Genomic DNA, 18436 nt, shown 5'->3' on the forward strand with positions numbered 1-18436 from the left:
GATTGGGTGCTACACCAACAGAATACTGATACTTTTTATGGTTGTGTGATAGGTTTCACCATAAACTACGTCCAGTACAGAGTGGAGGCTAGCAAAAGGAAAGAAGCCAACAATAACAGTGATGAAGACAACATGGGAAGAGATGGAAAAGAAGCGACCAGGAAGGGCAAGAGAGACACAAGAAAAAAGAACATGGAGGGGGTGAGAAGCTCCAACAGAGAGCAAAGTAAGAGAAGGAGAAAGGTAGGACGTGAGCACATGAAGACCCTCATTGACGCATACATGGCAGGGAACCCACTTGAGGTCAGAGCCCAAATAGCTGGTTGGGAGAGAGAATTAAATGACAACATAAAAAACCAAGACATTCCCATGGAAGAATGGGAGGACATGGTTCATGACCCAGGCAACTCCCGCAGACGAAACACTCTTCAAACAAACGATCCAACAATACTGGGTCATGAAGAATGTGGTGGCTCGGGCCATGACTCTCAATAAAGAACAAGAAGCAAGCAAAGGCTCGGAGGCACAAGAGGACACCAAGGAGAAAGATCCTATCAGAGCAGAGCTACTCAGGGAGATAGTGGCAGTCCAGATCCAAATTTATCGAAATAACTTAGCACTGGGGAGAATTGAACAAACTCTACAGGATATGAAGAGAAGCGAGATGTTGGGTTCTAGTGTCAAAGCCCCAACCCCCGTGATATCCTCGGACGAGAAGTAAAATAGTAATCCAGATACATTTCGTTAATGTTCCATGACGAATAGCTTTTACTATTTAAAGTTGAATTGCAGTATAGATAATATAGATAATGTTGTTAGGCTGATAGAGAAAGACATACAAATTTTGGACAGCTTTTAACGCTGACAAGTGGCCACCTGGTTTTCTTCGGGCAAGTTGACGCCACCTGGAACAAATGGAAAACTTGATTTTGGCCAATTAATATAAATAGTGAAAGTACTACCAAGCTTACAAAAAAAACCATTATAAAACTTTCATATAATTATTAATATTCTTTTTAAATTTAAATATAAAAATAATAATTATAAATAAACAATATATTCTTTTAAAAGGCGTTGGCAAAATAATTTCCTATATAATTTACACCGAAAAATTTATTTCTTAACTCATTATTAATCACAAAAACTTAAATTCATATTGAAAAATAATAATCATAACTAAATATTTTATTACATACAAACAAATATTATTATTAAACAATCAACTATATCAAAAATTGAAAAGAACCAGCATATTAAACAATCAACTATATCAAAAATTGAAAAGAACCAGCATAAAAGGGAGTTGTCTTTAGTGCTACTTTTTGGAGTTTTATGTGCAAGAATCTAGGGAAAATTTGTGGTGAAATCTTGAATTGTGTTATTTAAACTAGTTTTTTCACTGTATATATAGATTCAGCACCGTGAAAAACTCTTAGGACACTTCTATTGTGGAGGGTTTACCCATCAAACTTGTGATTTCAATGAATTCTTCCCGGATTTTAGAGAAATTTAATGAGAAAAATCCACCAAAAAAAACTTCCAAAATATCGCACTAAAAACTTAGCATAAAAGTGGCAAATTTAAAAACTACTAATCATTTATTTTGAATTTTATAATTATCATGTGGGCCAATTAACTTTTCCAGCCGTAATTAACTTTTCAAGCTGTGTTTTCTAATAACAGAGGGATTTTTTCTAATAACAGAAATCCCTCCAAGCATGTTAAAAACATTATATAATACTTTGGGAATATTATTATTTTTTATTTTATATTTTTAAATTTTATTTGATATTATAATTTGTCTAATTTAATTTTTAATATATTTATATATTAAAATTATAATTTCAAAAAATATATATTACCAGTTTCAGGAAAACCAATTTCAAAAAACAACAACCCTATCACAATGAAACTACAGCTAAAATTTAAAAAAGCTAAAATATAAACCGTTAGATTACAACTAAAATTTAAAAATACAACAATTATACTACAGCTCAAATTTTAAAAAATAATAAATAAATAAAATAAACACTTCCAAAAATTCTGTCTCAACATAACTTTTTATCTTAATAAACTTGGTTTGCCGAGGGCTTTGCTATACATTTAAAGATATGTTTTAATGGGGAGGAACTAGACACGGCAAATAAAAATATAACAATTACACTACAGTTAAAATTCAAAGTATAAATAAATGAATAAAATAAACTCTTCAAAAAAAATTCTACCTCAACGTGACTTTTTATCTTAATAAACTTGGTTTGCAGAGTGCTTTGCTATTACATTTAAAGGTAATAATGTTTTAATGGATGTAGGAACCAGACACTGCAAGTGAAAATTCTAAAAAATTTAAACCAAATAAATGAACAAATAAACAATTAAAAATATTATATTTATCTTAATAAACTTGATTTGCAGGGGGCTTTGCTATTACAATTAGATAATGTTAAATGTTTCAATGGATGGAAGAACCAGAGGTTCAAAATATGAAACCAGTTTCAAAATGTTAAAGAATGAAATCTTTAATAAAACTAACCCATATCCATACAAATATCTGTATTTGTAATAATAGTATGTTCCGATGCTTCGGTCCAATCACCTGAAAATGTCAAATAATAATTTAGAATGCTTCAGTCTAATTACCTATGGTTGTCCTACTCGTCTCAGCCCGTTATGCTCTCGTGCTGAGAACATACCAAACATACAAAAACCGAGTATGGCCAAATATCACAAATAAAATCTCTTACAGCCAGACACGAGAAGATGCCCACTTAATAGATCATATAATAAATAGAAGAAATCTTTACAAATGTTTTCGGGGAAAGGAGACTAAAAGATTTGCTATTCTCTCAACAATAAAACTTTTGGTGTCTGCTTCTCGCACAAATTTAGATAGAACGAACCAAAATTGCAAGCGACCTAGAATATGATTATGAGGCTGAGGACGAGGTCCACCCCGCACATCAAACATGAATTTCTTCCATGTTGAAAATTGTGAAGAAGCAGAGTCATGGGTATTGCACAAGGCACCGACTCTTGAATTCCTAAGGGATTGCTCCAATCTTTGATTATTATCCCTCAGTGCATCTAAGGCAAAATATAGCTACCTTATCACTTCTCCTTTCTCTTCGTTTCATTCAAGCAATTGAATATCTTGTTCCCTATTTTGCTCAGTCAGAATACGAACTTCACTCTGCAGTTCTTCTATTTTCGCATTTTGTTCTGATACTTTTTCCTTCAACTTCAAATATAATTTCAAAATTCCTCTTCTCATCCTTCAGACTCTGGATTATTGCTTCAGCTTCTTGGTTTCCCTATTGTATCTCATTCCTTAGATCACATTGCTTCGTGCCATACTTGCAGCTTGCGCATCGACAAATCCAAGGACAATTGACATGACTTTGTTCTGTCTGGAGAGCCTTTGGATTTTCTTTTGTATGTTGCCCACCATACGAACTTCACTCTGCAGTTCTTCTATTTTCGCATTCTGTTCTGATATTAGTTTTCCTTCAGCTTCAAACATAATTTCAGCATTCCTCTTCTCATCCTTCAGATTCTGGATTGTTGCTTCAGCTTCTTGCTTGCCCTGCTGCATCTCATTCCTCAGCATCACAATGTTTCGTGCCATACTTGCAGCTTGCCCATTGACAAATCCAAGGACAATTGACATGACCTTGTTCTGTTCGGAGAGCCCTTGGTTTTTCTTTTGTAAGTTGCCCACCATACGAACTTCACTCTGCAGTTCTTCCATTTTCACATTCTGTTCGGATACTAGTTTTCCTTCAGCTTCATACATAATTTCAGCATTCCTCTTCTCATCCTTCATATTCTGGATCATTGCTTCAACTTCTTGGTTGCCCTGCTGTATCTCATTTCTCAACATCTCATTTCTTCGTGCCATACTTGCATCTTGCCCATTGACAAATCCAAGGACAATTGACATGACATTGTTCTGTTTGGAGAGCCTCTGGTTTTCCTTTTGTAAGTTGCCCACCATACTTGTAAGAACTTGCCTTTGTTGTGAAGCGGCCTCATTTTCATTTCTTAGTCTGCTTCCTGCCATACTTGCAGCTTGTCCATTCACAAATCCAAGGACAATTGACATGACCTTGTTCTGTTTGGAGAGCATTTGGTTTTTCTTTTGTAAATTGCCCACCTTTCTTGTAAGAACTTGCCTTTGTTGTAAACCAGCTTCATTTTCATTTATCAGTTTGTTGTACTCTGCTTTGACAATGTCTGATTCGCTCTGCAACAAGGACTTTTCTCGATCAACGAAAAACAATTCTTCCTTGAAATAATTTTTCTCCTTCTTCAATCTTCTAATTTTTTCCTTGAGATGTTTAGATTTAAGGTTTTTCATTGTTAATCGCCTCAGGAGCCTTGTGTTCTCTTCTTCTAGATATGAGATCCTGCCTTCCATTTCCCTCAATTTGCTGTTGATGTTTCCAGTTTCTGCAGCCTCGTGTACAGGGTTGTCCACTTCAGAATCAGAGCTGGTTAGTGCACTCTCGCTTTCATTGTCGAGATCAGAATTCTCCTCATTCTTAATTTTGTAAACTTGTGGCTCAGGATTGTCTAGTTCAGAATCGGAACTGGTCAATGCATTCACGCTTTCACTGTGCTGATCATAACTCTCCTCATTCTTAATTTTGTAAACCTGTGGCTTGGGATTGTCAACTTCAGATATTTCTGAATCAGATGCAGAACTCTCATGCACACTGATCACCTCTTGCAATCCTTCAACGCCATTCTCATTAGCAAGATCCTTTGCAAAAGGTGATCCTAGGAAACCATCACAAGACAAGGCATCCTGAAACTTGACCGCTTTATGAGCATTCTGTTTGGTTTCCCCTTTCAGATGATCATACCGCTCTGCCAACGAACGGTGTGCTCTGTAAAACTGTTCAATCAAATTAATAAGCTCCGGCCTCTTAGTGTAGTACATATCTGCTCGCTTCGCAAATGAATCTGCTTCTTCTTGTATGAGACTCAACATAGCTTTAGTCTTATTATCTAGATCTGCCAGATCAATGCAATATATATAAACAATAGCAATATAACTGAATTCAAAAGTTTTGAAATCTAGAGGATAATTTCTACGCCGGCAGTGAATCAATAAATCAATGATCAGAAATTCCCATGTTGTGAATTAAAAAGGAAATCAATAATTACCAGAACTTCCCCTCTATCAGGATCTCTCCTATTAAAACAGAAATCAGAATAGAATAGAAACGAAATGCCTTTTAACGAACCTGCTAGAGTAGTTTGAAGCCATACAGATTTCTTGGGTTTGTTGTGGCTATTCAACCACCAAGAATAAGACGGTTGTGGCTCTACCTCCATCTTTAACGAGGGAAAACTTTAATCACCTTATAATTGATCTTCACAACTGGTCAAGAAAGAGAGGGATGGAAAATTTCCACCTTAAAATTGATCTTCAAACCTGGTCAAAAAACAGAGGAAAGGTAATTTCTGAGCCAATCGGCGAAAAAATTCAGAAATATACAAATCCGAAGCACAAAGAAACAAGCCTCCTTAATTCCAATTTTTTGTGAAATGCCATTGAACAGACAAAGCCTGTCACAATTTTGCAAACATTAAATCCTTAAATGATATAGATATAACCTAAATCGGGGCAGCAATGCAAGTATTGCTAAACCTGGCACAGTTTGGCCAAAAAAGTGCTTTATTTGGTTATTTCCGTTGCCCAACAAAGCGGAACAACAGGAAACGGCTTTAGTGTAACAAAACTTAGATCAACAGACCAAAAGTCTTTCCTTAGCTCAATTTCAAGCCTCGTAGAAACAAACATCAAACATTACGAGTCTTATTAAGCGATAATAGCATTTGATTCCTGGAATAGCAAGCACAGAGCTGCATACAACTGGATATTCTTCAGAAACTATCCAAGCAAATTATTCGAAAGCCTAGAACGATTTTGGCATACAAACACGACTGGAGACAATTTCAGCCGTTGAAAGCAACAAAAGGAGGCAATTGATTGGATGTCTCTGCAGATTGAAAGCTTCCAGCAGAGGAACAGCAAAAGCTTACAAACGCAACAACAGCATCCAATGAAAATCAAAAACTCTGCAATTCTAGACGCAAGCCTTGAAAATGGCCAGTCGTATTAATCGACGGTGACAGTTGATGTAACGCATTCTTTGCGCATAACAAGCGCAGACTAGAAGCAGAGAACTGCATTTAAAGGGATTCTCTAAAAGGAATGTCCAGATAGAGTTATTTCAAATCCATTTCAGCATAAAAACATGCCAAAAGACAATTTCAGCAAGTGAAAGCAACAAAAAGAGTGATGCATGAAAGCGAGAATATTCGAGCCTAAAATCATTATAAGAACGAGGGGTTTCATTAAAGGCATCTTCCGCAAGAAAATTCCCGGTAGAAAAACAGCAAAAGCTTAAAAAAAACAGAGGCAAATCAACAAATCTACAATCTTTTAATGCAAAAGCGCATTGAAAATTGCAAAGGAAGGGGATTCAAGAACGATAAGTGCAAACAAATAAAAGCAAAACAGAGAGCCACTGAAGCAAGAGCAGCCGAACATCGGCCTTCCCAGCACATCCTCAAGATGCACAATCCCCTGGCGTAAGCGAAAATATGCACAAATCGAAAGCAAAAATCTACCTTCAAAGAAGCCTCACGAAGACTGCTGTGACGGGAACCTGTAACGACGGAAAGATCCTGCAAATGACTCCGATCCTGCGTCGTCCAAACTCCAACGATACAGTCCTTGGAGCCTCCCGTCCTTATACAGAAAACTTTCAACCCCACCGGACCTTGAGCAATTTCCGAGCCCTTCGCCGCCATGGCAAAAGATCGGAAGGTCCTATTTTTCACTGCTGTAAATACTGATTTCACAACTCTGTCCGAAGATAGAGACGTTCGCAAAGCGGATGAATGAACCGCCTTCCCATTGGGAAGCCTAACCCTACGCACAATTATTGAATATTTTTTAAATAATTAAATAAATACGCTTTCAATTTTCGAGATATGTTCTGGCAACACGCTCAGCGGCACGGATTACCCGACTGACTTCCAGTCTGCGTGTGCAGTGTGTGACGCAACATTCGACGGAGGGAGCTCTGTTCAACGGCTTGTTACCGTTGGATCCTCTGATTATTTTCCCATCATATCATAGTAAAACAAGAATTTTGAAATGTATGTGGCGGTCACGTTGAGAAGACTTTGGCACGTAGCTAGATGGCCGCTCCTTTTCCTCCGCAATTTTTTATTATAATTTATAGAAACTTCTTTGTATGAGAACAAAATGTTTACCTGAAGGAAACACAAGATAATTATATTTGAAAATTTTTAATAATAATAATATTTAACAAACATCTTAATTCAACATAACTGTATACAATCTTTTTAAATGAATTTAAAGTAACATTTTTAACGGTAATAAAAAATATGTGTTGTATTAAATTATATATTTATAAGTGAATACATTGTTTCTAATTTGTAATTATTGTTGTTGCCATATGTGTTATATTAAACTTATATATTTATAAGTGAATATATTGTTTTTTTATTTATTTGTAAATATTGATGTTGTGAGTAGTTTTTAAGGCAGTTGTTTGATTTTTTGGAAGCTTTTTTGTGGATTTTTTTGGCAATTTATTGGAATCGCAAGTTTGATAGCTAGTTTTTGCACAATCAAAGCGCCCCAAAGGCTTTTCAGGGTGCTGAATCCAAATATGCAGTTAAAAAACCATTTTAACTGCAACAAATCAAGATTTAACTTCAATTTCTTCCGATTCCGTCACCGGAATCTCCAAAAAGTCGCATTATAGACAACTCATTTTTTAAGTGTGATTTTTAGGAGTTTCAGGTATATTTTTGGCCGAAATTCAGCGAAAAAATTAGTGGCTAAATTTTGATTTGTGTTATTTAAAATGATTTTTTCAATATATAGATTAAACACCCTCAAAAATCTCTAAGGCACTTAGATTGTGGAGAGTTCACCCATTAAACTTATGATTTCAATGAATCCCATTCTAAACAAATTAGATCAGAAAATAAATTGGAAAACTTTCTAAAAAATGACAATTCAAAACTATTAAAATTGTTTTTGAGAAACATAATAAAATTTATTATAATTTTGTTATTAATTTATAGTGAAAAGATTAATTATTATTTATATTTATGTTAATTTTATATGAAATTTAAGTTTGATATTTGATATATTTAGTATTTGTATTATTTATATTTATGTTAATTTTATATGAAATATAAGTTTGAAATTTTAATATTTAGTATTTGTTTTTAATTTATAATGTTTAATATTTATATTAAAAAATAAATATAATTAAAATTAATTAATAATAGACCAATTTAATTTATTTAATATTAAATTTAAATAATAAATATTGATTATACATCCACTGCTATTTAGTCAGAGTCTTAACATTACATTTTGGAATTATAAGAATGATACCTGCATGGAGATTCCAGAGCATTCTAATAAATAAATAAATTGTTTTGTACCGAGATTAGGTATCTTTGTGTTTCTTGTTTAGTTTTGTGATTGACAATTGAAGTTAGAGGAGGTGATTTGTAAGCGGTAGTCTAATTAGTTGGAGGAATTGCCCAAGAGGTTATGGAAATTCCGGTTATATTTAGATAAAAGCTGACAAAGATTTTTGTAAATCCAAGTTATAGTTGTTAAACTTCAAAATTTTAGGTGTCATAAACCTTTTTGATGGTGTTGAATCCATTTATACCATCAAAAACATGATTCAAACACTGCCTCTACAAGATTTTTTGAAATTTTTTTGCCCGGATTTCGACCACTTTTCCTTGAGCAATTCCTTTGCCTCCATAAACGACTCCGATTTGTAATGGTTTTTTTCGAATTTTAAGGTCGATAATTAAATATAGGTTTGATACTTAATACGCCCAGCTGGATTTTGAAAATGGATAGTATTTAAGAGTATATAAATAAATAATGGTTTTATATAAAGTTAAAATATGGTTTTGATGTTTTTTTATCTGAATTTTTTTTTAAATCATATTAATCCTAAAGTGTAAAATTTTTTTGGGGGTGATTGGGGTGGAAGGGTTATTCTCAACTTTTATGAAAACAAGGTAAACATAATATCCTCGGGGTATATGGTAAATAATTATGCAAAGGTATATGGCATACTTTAAGGAGTATTGTTGGCTAAAATAACTATGATTGATAATTTAGTGGTAATTGGAGATTTGCAAATGGTCATTCAAAGCATGATAAAAGAAACATTGTCAAAAAACAACAAATTAAGAGACATAATTGAAAGAACAAAGGCAATAATGGAAGTTTTATCCTCAGTTGTTTCTATCACATTGGATAGGTTAGGCAATGAGGACTCGAAGTTGCAAGCCACTGTCCTAGCTCATAATGGTCATTCAAGTTTAAACCCCATCCCACAAGATCCATGAATAACTATAAAATAAAAAATATTAAAAGGTGGCAAGAGAGGTCCACGCATACGTGGCCTCCCATCCCCAAAGTATGCATGAGCCCCTCAATAATATAAGTAGGACTTACAGTCCATCCTAAGTGCAAAGCATGGGAAGAGTTAAGCAACAATACAAAGAAGAGAAAGGGGTGTTAATACATAGACAAGAGATGTTGTTGATCCATAAGATGTGCAATAAGAGAGCTCGACTGCCATCTATGATGATATGGAAGTTGTGAAAGACTCAGCCTGGGAAAAAATAGGAATTCACCTTAGATGAGGCATTTTCTATTCAAGTTTGAATTAATGGGTGATTAGTGCAATCTCAATGAGGTTTATTTCAATTTGGGGTCGATCCATTGTTATGTCATTGCGTTCAGCAACATCTAGAACAATGTTTGGGACAAACTCCTCAAGGCAATTGGCACTTTTGGGCACTTGATCCAGGATAATTATTGGTGGCAGAAGGGAGAAATTATAGATCGTAAAGGCAACACAAAGTGGGTTGGCATTGATTTGTTATAAGTTGGTAATAGTTAGAATCCTTACCAAAATCCATTGCATTATAAAATTCAATTGGTTGAGAGCTATCTTAGAATTAAAGTGTTAAAATTAGTCTTTAATTATAGAGCAACTCTGATAATTATGGGTGCATATCTCTAAGTATATCCTCCTTAAATTGTGAGTAGTTATGTTGATTGCATAATATTATATCCCTAGCACATTAAGGAGTGGAAGATTAATGAAGTGTTTATAGTAAAGAAGGTTGGTTTAGTTGTTTGTCCCCTAGGGGAAGCCTTTACCACTAGGAGGGGCATATGAATAGTCATGATTTACTTTTCCTCACTACCTACAAATTTCAAAATGGAAGCCACATAGGCTCGACTAGACAAAATTGAAGAATGTGTTGCTATCTTGCTTTTGAAATTCAACCAATTAGTTGCTATAATCATAATGTAATTGGAGACAATGATGGAAAATAGGTGACAGACACAGGGAACAAATGTTGAGCTAGATAGTCCATGCCAACAAGTGGAGGAATTGTGAGGGTTGTTGGCAAGGTGCTGATGGGAATATAATAAAGCTGAGGGATCTTCTAGTTCTGCCCTGATCATGAGTGGCTCCCATAGATTCATGTTTGAAAGCTCCAAGTTGTGTAAATAGAATTCTGTTATCTTGGCCTTATCTTTAGCTGAGCTGTTATCACACAAATACATGAATTGATTGTAATTCTAAAATGGAGTAGTGCCCCTTTGGGCCAGTGTGTTAATTTTAGATTGCAATCATTGGTCTTTAAGGTATAATGCATAATATTTGGCAGGTTTCCTACATTGTAAGGCTTCTATTGCCCAACTGGACATGCAAGCCAATTGGGCCTCTTTCTCTTGCAACTGTTGTTGTAAACCTTGTATCTCTTCTGCTGCCTGAGACTCCTGTTCTTGCAGCAGTTTTGTGAGCATTTCCACATTAGCTTGTAGCTCTTCCTCTTTCTGTTGTTTCTCAGTTGTGTCCTTATCTGCTGGGGGTCCTTCTTGCTACTGTTGCCCTCCCAAAATGAATAGCCTACCTTCCTTGTGGACTTCCTATAGCTGCAACAGTTTTTTGAGCAGCTCATTCTCCTCCTACATCTTGGCTCTTTTGCAGCTTTCTACATGTCTTACCATGGCCAATTCTCCTCTTAATTCTTTTAACTTCTCCTCCATGTGGCCTATGTCCTCAATTCCTTTAGATTTGGCGATTTTCATCCATGTGTGTGTTCTGATCCTCTCGTTCTCTAATTCAAAAAATAATGGTACAACAAATTTCCGTGGGATGATTTTCCCACCGTCTAACAGATTGTAATATGAGCCCAAATGAGGTTGAGGGGTAGGTTTAGGTATTTCTTCAGTTTTGTTCTCCCCTTGTGATTGTTTAGCTACTTTCTCCTCCAATTTCTCAGTCTCTTTTAACTTGGCTAGAGTTTCCTATAGAGATATTGCAGCTTCCTGTAGAACTGCCTTTGATTCCATCAACTTAATTTTCTCTTTCCATGTAGAGGTTTTTGGGCTTCCTCTTCCATAGGTAATGGATATCTTGGAACGAGACTCTTCCTTCTATTTAGTGGGTGAGTCCTCAATGACAATCGGTTCCCTGAACAATGGCTGAGGTTTGCCTACTTTGATCCTTGTGCTTTTTCTGGCTTTGAAGTACATGGAGGTTTGCCTCTTTCTTTTCCCTTTTGTTTTATAGGTGTGCTTAATGCAGCAAGCACAACTGCTGCCTCCCTTGCCAACGTCTCAGGGGATTTCTCTTCCTACTGTTCTTTTTCTTTGCTTCCTGTAGAAATCTCTGTGTCCATTGTTTCTGTCTGTATTGCTGATATCTCAGGGTGTGTCTTTCCCTTTTCTTTCTGGGTGCCTGCTTTGGCTGTGGCAGCCTTCATTTGGGCTTTCTCGACCTTTTCCTTTCTACTCTGCATCCTCTTTTCCCTTGGTGTTTTTGTTGTTGTTTCTTCCTCTGTTTTAGGCTCAGCAGTCTTGCCAATTTCTTTCTGTTCTTCCTGTGCTTCCTCTGTTTTTCCCTTTGCTTGAACGTCCTATGCTCCCTCATCATTTTTCTTCTCAATTTATTCAGTTTGCTCCCCCTCCTCACTGCTAGATGGGGTGACGTTCTCAACCAAAGTTCTAATGTTATCCTCCCCAGACATATTTCTGAAGGTTTCCCAAGATATGGGGACAGTATAGGTGTGTAAAACATCCTCCACTAACATTTTGATGAGCCCATGATGGGCTAACTAATCTAGGATCCCTTCATTTAGCTTTGTACCACATTTAATTAAGGACTGAAGAAGGAAATATGGGATGCTCAGTTTCTTGGCTGGAGGCAAGTCAATCCCATGCCTTAATTCACACAACAACCTGAAATGATATCCATAGATAATGCTAAACCTCCCTTCACATGTGATGTACTTCATAATTTGATAACTAACTTCACTCCAGAGAGGAGGCAAGCTAGCTCTTCTAACTCTGTTTTTGTCTTCTACAGGATGCTCCTTAGGCAGAAAAAATGTTTTCTTAGCAACTTGGCCCAATGATCTCTCTTCTTTGCTCCAAAGGAGCCCCAATGGTAGACTAGTAATTCTACTAATGAACTTAGGGGTAAGTTATAAGGTCAGACCCCTAAAACTACTGTGGCATGTGTCTTTGAATGTGGTCTCAAGGACATTAAAAACTCTTAAGTTATTTCCTCATCATAACCCTGAATTTTGTCAAAGAAGGAGATCCAATTTTCCTGAGTGAAAAGGTCCACCACCTCAGGGTGCTCATGCAACTTGCTAGAGTCTGAGGGTTCTTTCCTTATGAATCCTCCTGGCATGGTGTTGAGTGCTCTTTTTAAGTTTTAACCAGAAAGGAAAATGCTTAGGAAAACAAACAGTCAATTCACTGCAACAGAGGATAGTTGAATCCAGTTTCTTCTGAACCCAAGAAGGAATTTCTCGTGTGTTCAATATCAACTAGCAATAATTCCCTTGTTTTAAGACTATTGACACCCAGAATTCGACTGTCTGTTTATGAAAAGAAGAATTTTGTTTTTACAAAACAGAGCATAAGGACACAGGTTCTCTTTTCAGCACATAGATAGGTATGTAAATTCAGTTTTTTTTTCACACACGGCTGGCCCCTACTGCTGCATATATCTTCCTTACAGGAGAATTTAAAAATGATGAGGAGATTTCGAAATGCAGAGGAAGAACTGGGTAAACTTGGTGAAATGTGCAGGCAAACTTTTACGTTTTTTTTCTCAATGCACAGGCAGACTTTTACTCTCGTTTCTCAAACTGATGTTGTTCAATTCACCACCTTTTACAACCAAATCATGCACATAGAATTTTTTTTCGAGCCTACCTCGTTTGGAGCTTGAAATTCCGACGAAAATCCCGAATTTCCTCCCCGCAGAGTTGTTCTATGCCTTTCCTATAGAACCCTTCCTATAGAAGGCTCCCGGTTCCTGTAAAATGAAATTGCGCTTCCGACATAGCCCCATAGGTGCGAGATTTTCAAAAACAGGCAAACAAACTAATGGAGGACGACTGGTTAACTGTTCCGGAAGTGGTGGATGCGTACTCCAGTCGAGGACACCGTGAGTGCAGAATGAACAGAGGGTGGTGCATGTTTCAACTAAGCATCTTTTAACTGCGGCGTGATTCGTGGTGAGGGGATGAGGTGGCCAGACCGGACCGTTGATCCGATGTCACAGCCATAATGTTTCTGCATGTTTCTAACCGCCATCACCTCCTCTCTCTCGTTATCCACCGCCACCACTACCAGTCCTGACAATTTCTCCCTGAATGGACACTCCACACGTGCTGGCTACACATCTAATTGGAAATTTTGAATTTAATGGGGCTCGTTTGGATTCCATGAGGATATGTAACTGGCCAAGGGTGGCCAGTTAACTGGCCACCGATTCCACTCAATCTGAACCATTCCATAGTCATGCAACTTTAAAATATAATTTTTGCAATTGAAGAACGAGTTTAGGCACTTACCTGCGTGGTTGCAGCCGTGTTATGCAGATTTCGGGTTTTGGAATCCATTGCTTCATTTGCTATTGTTGCATGCATACTGCATGCTTGGCCTCGGCTATTTCTAATGTTCATACGTTCAGGTAGAGCTCCATGCATGCTTCTTCTACCATACTTTGTTGTCCCTGTCTCTGAAGTATGTCTTTCAGAGGGATCAGCTGCTACAGGATTCCTGTAGGAAGTCCTGTAGCTGCTTCTCCTCCTGGAATGCAAGCTAGAATGAGCAGGGCTATACTGCTGACGAGGGTCTCGGCTGATGAGGAGTCCAGATGGAGGGAAACAGGTATGGTGAGTGAAAAATTGCTGCTTGATTTGTCATTAATTTTTTTTTACTGACAATATGAAGAAAACGGGATTTCTGTGTGTGACTGTGCAAGAACATAAAAAAATGAGTGCAATGGAGGTGTACAGAGATGGAAAAGGGCGATTTATGGCGATAGGTGGAAACAGGATGTTGGCAGGCTGCATAGGCAGATTCCCAACCTTCGGATTCTCTTCTGAGATTAATTTTGACTCGTTTGTAGGTTCTACAGGATCTTCCTGTAGAAGACACAGAACTTCCTATAGAAGACACAAAACTTCCTGTAGAAGGTGAAATCTTAAGCCCGAATGAGATCAAATCTTAGGAAAGGGTAGTGGTCATGGAGGAATGGATTGTGAGGGATGCTTGTAGCCTGGCGCTGACCTCTATTTTTCTTGTGTGATCCCCCTAACCTGCAATGTCCTTCCTGCAACCTGTAATGATTCAATAGAAATTAGGCTTATTTTTCTTTTTTCTTTTTTCTTTTTTTTGAGACAACTGAGATGCCTCCAGGAGGTTTTCACCCTCACTGTTTGCCCTAGGCGCCTCCCAGAGGTTTTCACCCAAGGATATATATATATATATATATATATATATTTGGGGCTCAAGGTGTGGGTGGAGTGGAGACAGGGGCCTACTCCACCACCAACACTGATTTATCCATAGTTTCAATGAACTCCTGCTTAGAAAGGGGCTTCTTGTAGATTTTCAATCAATGCCCATTGACGAGCATGGGGATGACTTCTTCATCAATGGTCCTGATAAGAACTGAACCATTTTCGTTGCATTTCTCCACTGTATATGGTCCTAGCCATCTTGTCCTCAGCTTTCCTTTGAAATCCTTGTATCTTGAATCATATAACAGTGCCCAATCCCCTGGTCGAAATTTCTTTTCTTTAAGGTGCCAATCATGCCATATCTTTCTTTGAATTTGGACCACCTTTGAGTGGAGAAGGGTCTGCATTCTCTGTTCATCTAGTCCATTCAGCTGTAGTAATCTTTCCTGTTATGCATGGTTGAGATCTAGGTCCAGCTAAGCTGCCAACCTCTTTGTGTTATATTCAAATTCTATGGACAGCAAAGCCTTCTTCTCATAGACCAGCTCATAGGGTGTGAAACCTGTTGTAGTTTTCCAGGTAGTGTTATAGGCCCAGGTGGCCTCAACCAGGAGAACTACCCAATGTTTTCTACTGTTGCTCACTACTTTAGTCAAAATCTCTTCCAAAGATTTGCCAGTGACTTCCACTTGTCTATTTGCTTGCAGGTGATAAGGGGTGGAAGTTCTGTGCTTAATATTGTGATGAGCGAGCAGATATTCAATCAGGTTAGAGGTAAAATGACTTCCTTGATCTATGACTAATTCTCTTAGGTAGCCAAACTTGTAGAAGATATTTTCCCTCAAAAACTCAGCTACCTTTTCTTTTGTCGCTGCTTTGATTGCCCTTGTTTTTGCCCACTTTGTTAGGTAATCTGTGAACACAATGATGTAAGACCTCTGGTTTGAAGGAGGGTTGATAGGACCCACAAAGTCCATGCCCCACTTCTCAAATGGCTCAAAAGTCACTTCAGTTTGGAGGGGCATCTCATCCCTTGGAGTCAGTTTCCCCATCCTTTGACATCGATCACATTGGTTGATGTATCTCCTAACATCTTGATGAAGAGTGGGTCAATAGTAGCCTACCTGTAGAATTTTGAAAGCAGATCTTTTTGCTGCAAAGTGGCCTCCACAGGGCCCATCATGATAGGTTAGGAGGATGTCAAAAACTTCCTCCTCCCTGACACAACGCCTCAAAATCTGATCTGGGCCAAGTTTAAACAGGTTGCCCCCAATCCAAGTGAATGGGGCGCTTTTCCTCACAATCTTGCTCTTCTCTTCTGAGGATAGGTGTGGCGGGTACTGTGTTGAAACCAAGTAATTTTCTATATCAAAAAACCATGGAGAGAGTACTGAAATAGAAAATAGTTGTTCATCTGGCATTTGATCGTCCACCATCCCTTCTTCACCTGCAAACAAATCTAGTCTCGACAGAAAATCAACAACAACATTTTCCTTACCTAGCTTATCAATAATGGTCAAATCAAATTGTTGCAATAAAATTAACCATCTAATGATACAAGCATTTACATCAGGTTTATTCATCAGATACCTAATTGCAGCATGATCAGTGTGTATGAATGTTTGATAACTAGTGATGTAGTGCTTGAACTTATTTAGGGAATGGACTACAGCTAGGAGCTCTTTCTCGATTACAATATAGTTTAACTCTGCCTTGGACAGGTTTTTACTGAAAAAATATATGGCATATGGTAGCTTTTCTTCGACTTGTCCTAAGGCTGCTCCTATGGCTTTATTCGAGGCATTTGTGTGAATGTGGAAAGGTAGGGCCCAGTTTGGACCTCTCAAGATTGGGGCAGTTACCAGCTTATATTTCAACACATCCAGAGCCTCTTGACAGTCATCAGTCCATATAAAATCAACATCTTTCCCCAAAATAAAAAACAATGGAGAGGCTAGCTTACTGAAATATTTAATGAATCTTTGATAATATCCTGCTAAGCCTAGAAAACTTCGAACATCTCTTACCTTTTGAGGAGGTGGAACCCTTTGGATGATAGTAATCTTGTTGGGATCCACCTATAATCCTTGCTGAGAAATTGTATGACCTAGCACGGTCCCTTCAGTCATCAGGAATTCACATTTCTTAGGACCAAGGGACAAGTTCATTTCAATACACTTGGTTAAAACTTTTCCCAGGTTAGTCAATGCTTCTTGGAAGTTGGACCAATAAGGAGTGAAGTCATCCATGTAGATTTCCACCAAATCATGAACCAGCTCAGCAAAGATGCTCAGTACTGCTCTCTGGAAATTGGAAAGAGCATTGCATAACCTAAAGGGAAGGACTTGGTAGGAAAAGGTACCCCATGGACAAGTGAAAGTGGGCTTATCTTGGTCTTCCGGGCTGATTTGGATCTGATTATACACCCTAAACCCTTCTAGGAAAGAAAAGAAATTCTTCCCTGCCAGTCCATCTAACACTTGATCTATGAAAGGCAAAGGGAAATGGTCCTTCTTGGTGGCTTTGTTAAGTTCTCGATAATCTACACAGATTATCCACTTCTCGTTTTTCTTGGGCACAAGCACCAGAGGAGAAACCCACTCGCTGTCAGAGATGGGGTAGATGAATATTGCATCTAGCAACTTTTGCAGTTCTTCTTTGACAATTTCCTTAAGGGCTGGATTCATTCTCCTCTGAGGTTGCTTGATTGGTTTACAATCCTCTTTAATGCAAATGTGATGGGTACAAACTGAAGGGTGTACTCCTTTCATCTTCGTATAGCTCCAAGAAAAAGCATCCAAATGGCGGTTCAATAAGCTACATAATGCCTTCTCCTAAGAGGGGGATAGGGATGAGTTGATCTTCAAGGTTCTTTCAAGGCCAAATTCCACATTCTTAACCCGGGGAGAGGTCGGATCAGCCACATAGAGATCCACTAAAGCATTGGCTTGGGTGTCTTCTACCAACTCTTCTAATGGCAACACACTGGGAGATGGATTTTGAATCAAATTTTCAATAAGATCATCCTTGGTTTGAGGACCTCCCCTGGTGGATTCCATTGTGCACAATGGTGCAGAGTAGATTTCATCCTCATCTTCCTCCTCCAACCAGAGAGGTAAGTCATGTTCTAGCAGAGGTTGAGCAGGAGGATATAGGACTAGCTGTTTGGACATAGGCCCATTCTTAATGGTCATGCTCTCAGCTCGACAGATGATGTAAGCATCTGCAGTAGCTAACCAAGGCCTTCCCAAAATGAGGGGGTATCTAGTGAGTTTTGCCTTTGGCTGAAGGACCAAGAAGTCCGCGAGGTACTCCCAAGAAACAACGAAGACCATGACATCTTCCACAATCCCTTCGGGGGTCACGGTGGAGCAGTTTGCTAACTGCAGTACTGTTAAGGTCTTTCTTAAGGAACTCTAAAGGTTGAGTTTGAGCATAGTGTCCCTGGTCATCACATTAATGGCAACCCCTAGAGCGATCAAGGTGTGGGGGTTTATGGTGCCATTGATGTGGACATCGACTATAAGACTCCCAGGGTCCAAATATTTTGGACAAA

At 37.8% G+C, this 18436-nt stretch overlaps 1 protein-coding gene across 1 annotated transcript; it reads right to left on the bottom strand.

Annotated features, from left to right (window-relative positions):
- Positions 1–3263: 3263 nt before the first annotated feature.
- LOC149203303 (uncharacterized) lies at positions 3264–7026 on the bottom strand. The gene is made up of 3 exons (XM_089403385.1): positions 6643–7026; positions 5250–5440; positions 3264–5016 (listed from the first exon to the last, which is right to left on the bottom strand). The coding sequence occupies exons 2-3, from the start codon at positions 5338–5340 to the stop codon at positions 3329–3331; spliced, it is 1779 nt and encodes a 592-aa protein (XP_089259511.1). The 5' UTR covers positions 5341–5440; positions 6643–7026; the 3' UTR covers positions 3264–3328.
- Between the last annotated feature and the right edge of the window lie 11410 nt (positions 7027–18436).

Source organism: Pinus tabuliformis, chromosome 2_1, assembly GCF_031772625.1.
Source record: "Pinus tabuliformis cultivar Carrire ecotype Pingquan chromosome 2_1, CPIR1, whole genome shotgun sequence".
In the NCBI taxonomy this organism is placed as follows: Eukaryota; Viridiplantae; Streptophyta; class Pinopsida; order Pinales; family Pinaceae; genus Pinus; species Pinus tabuliformis.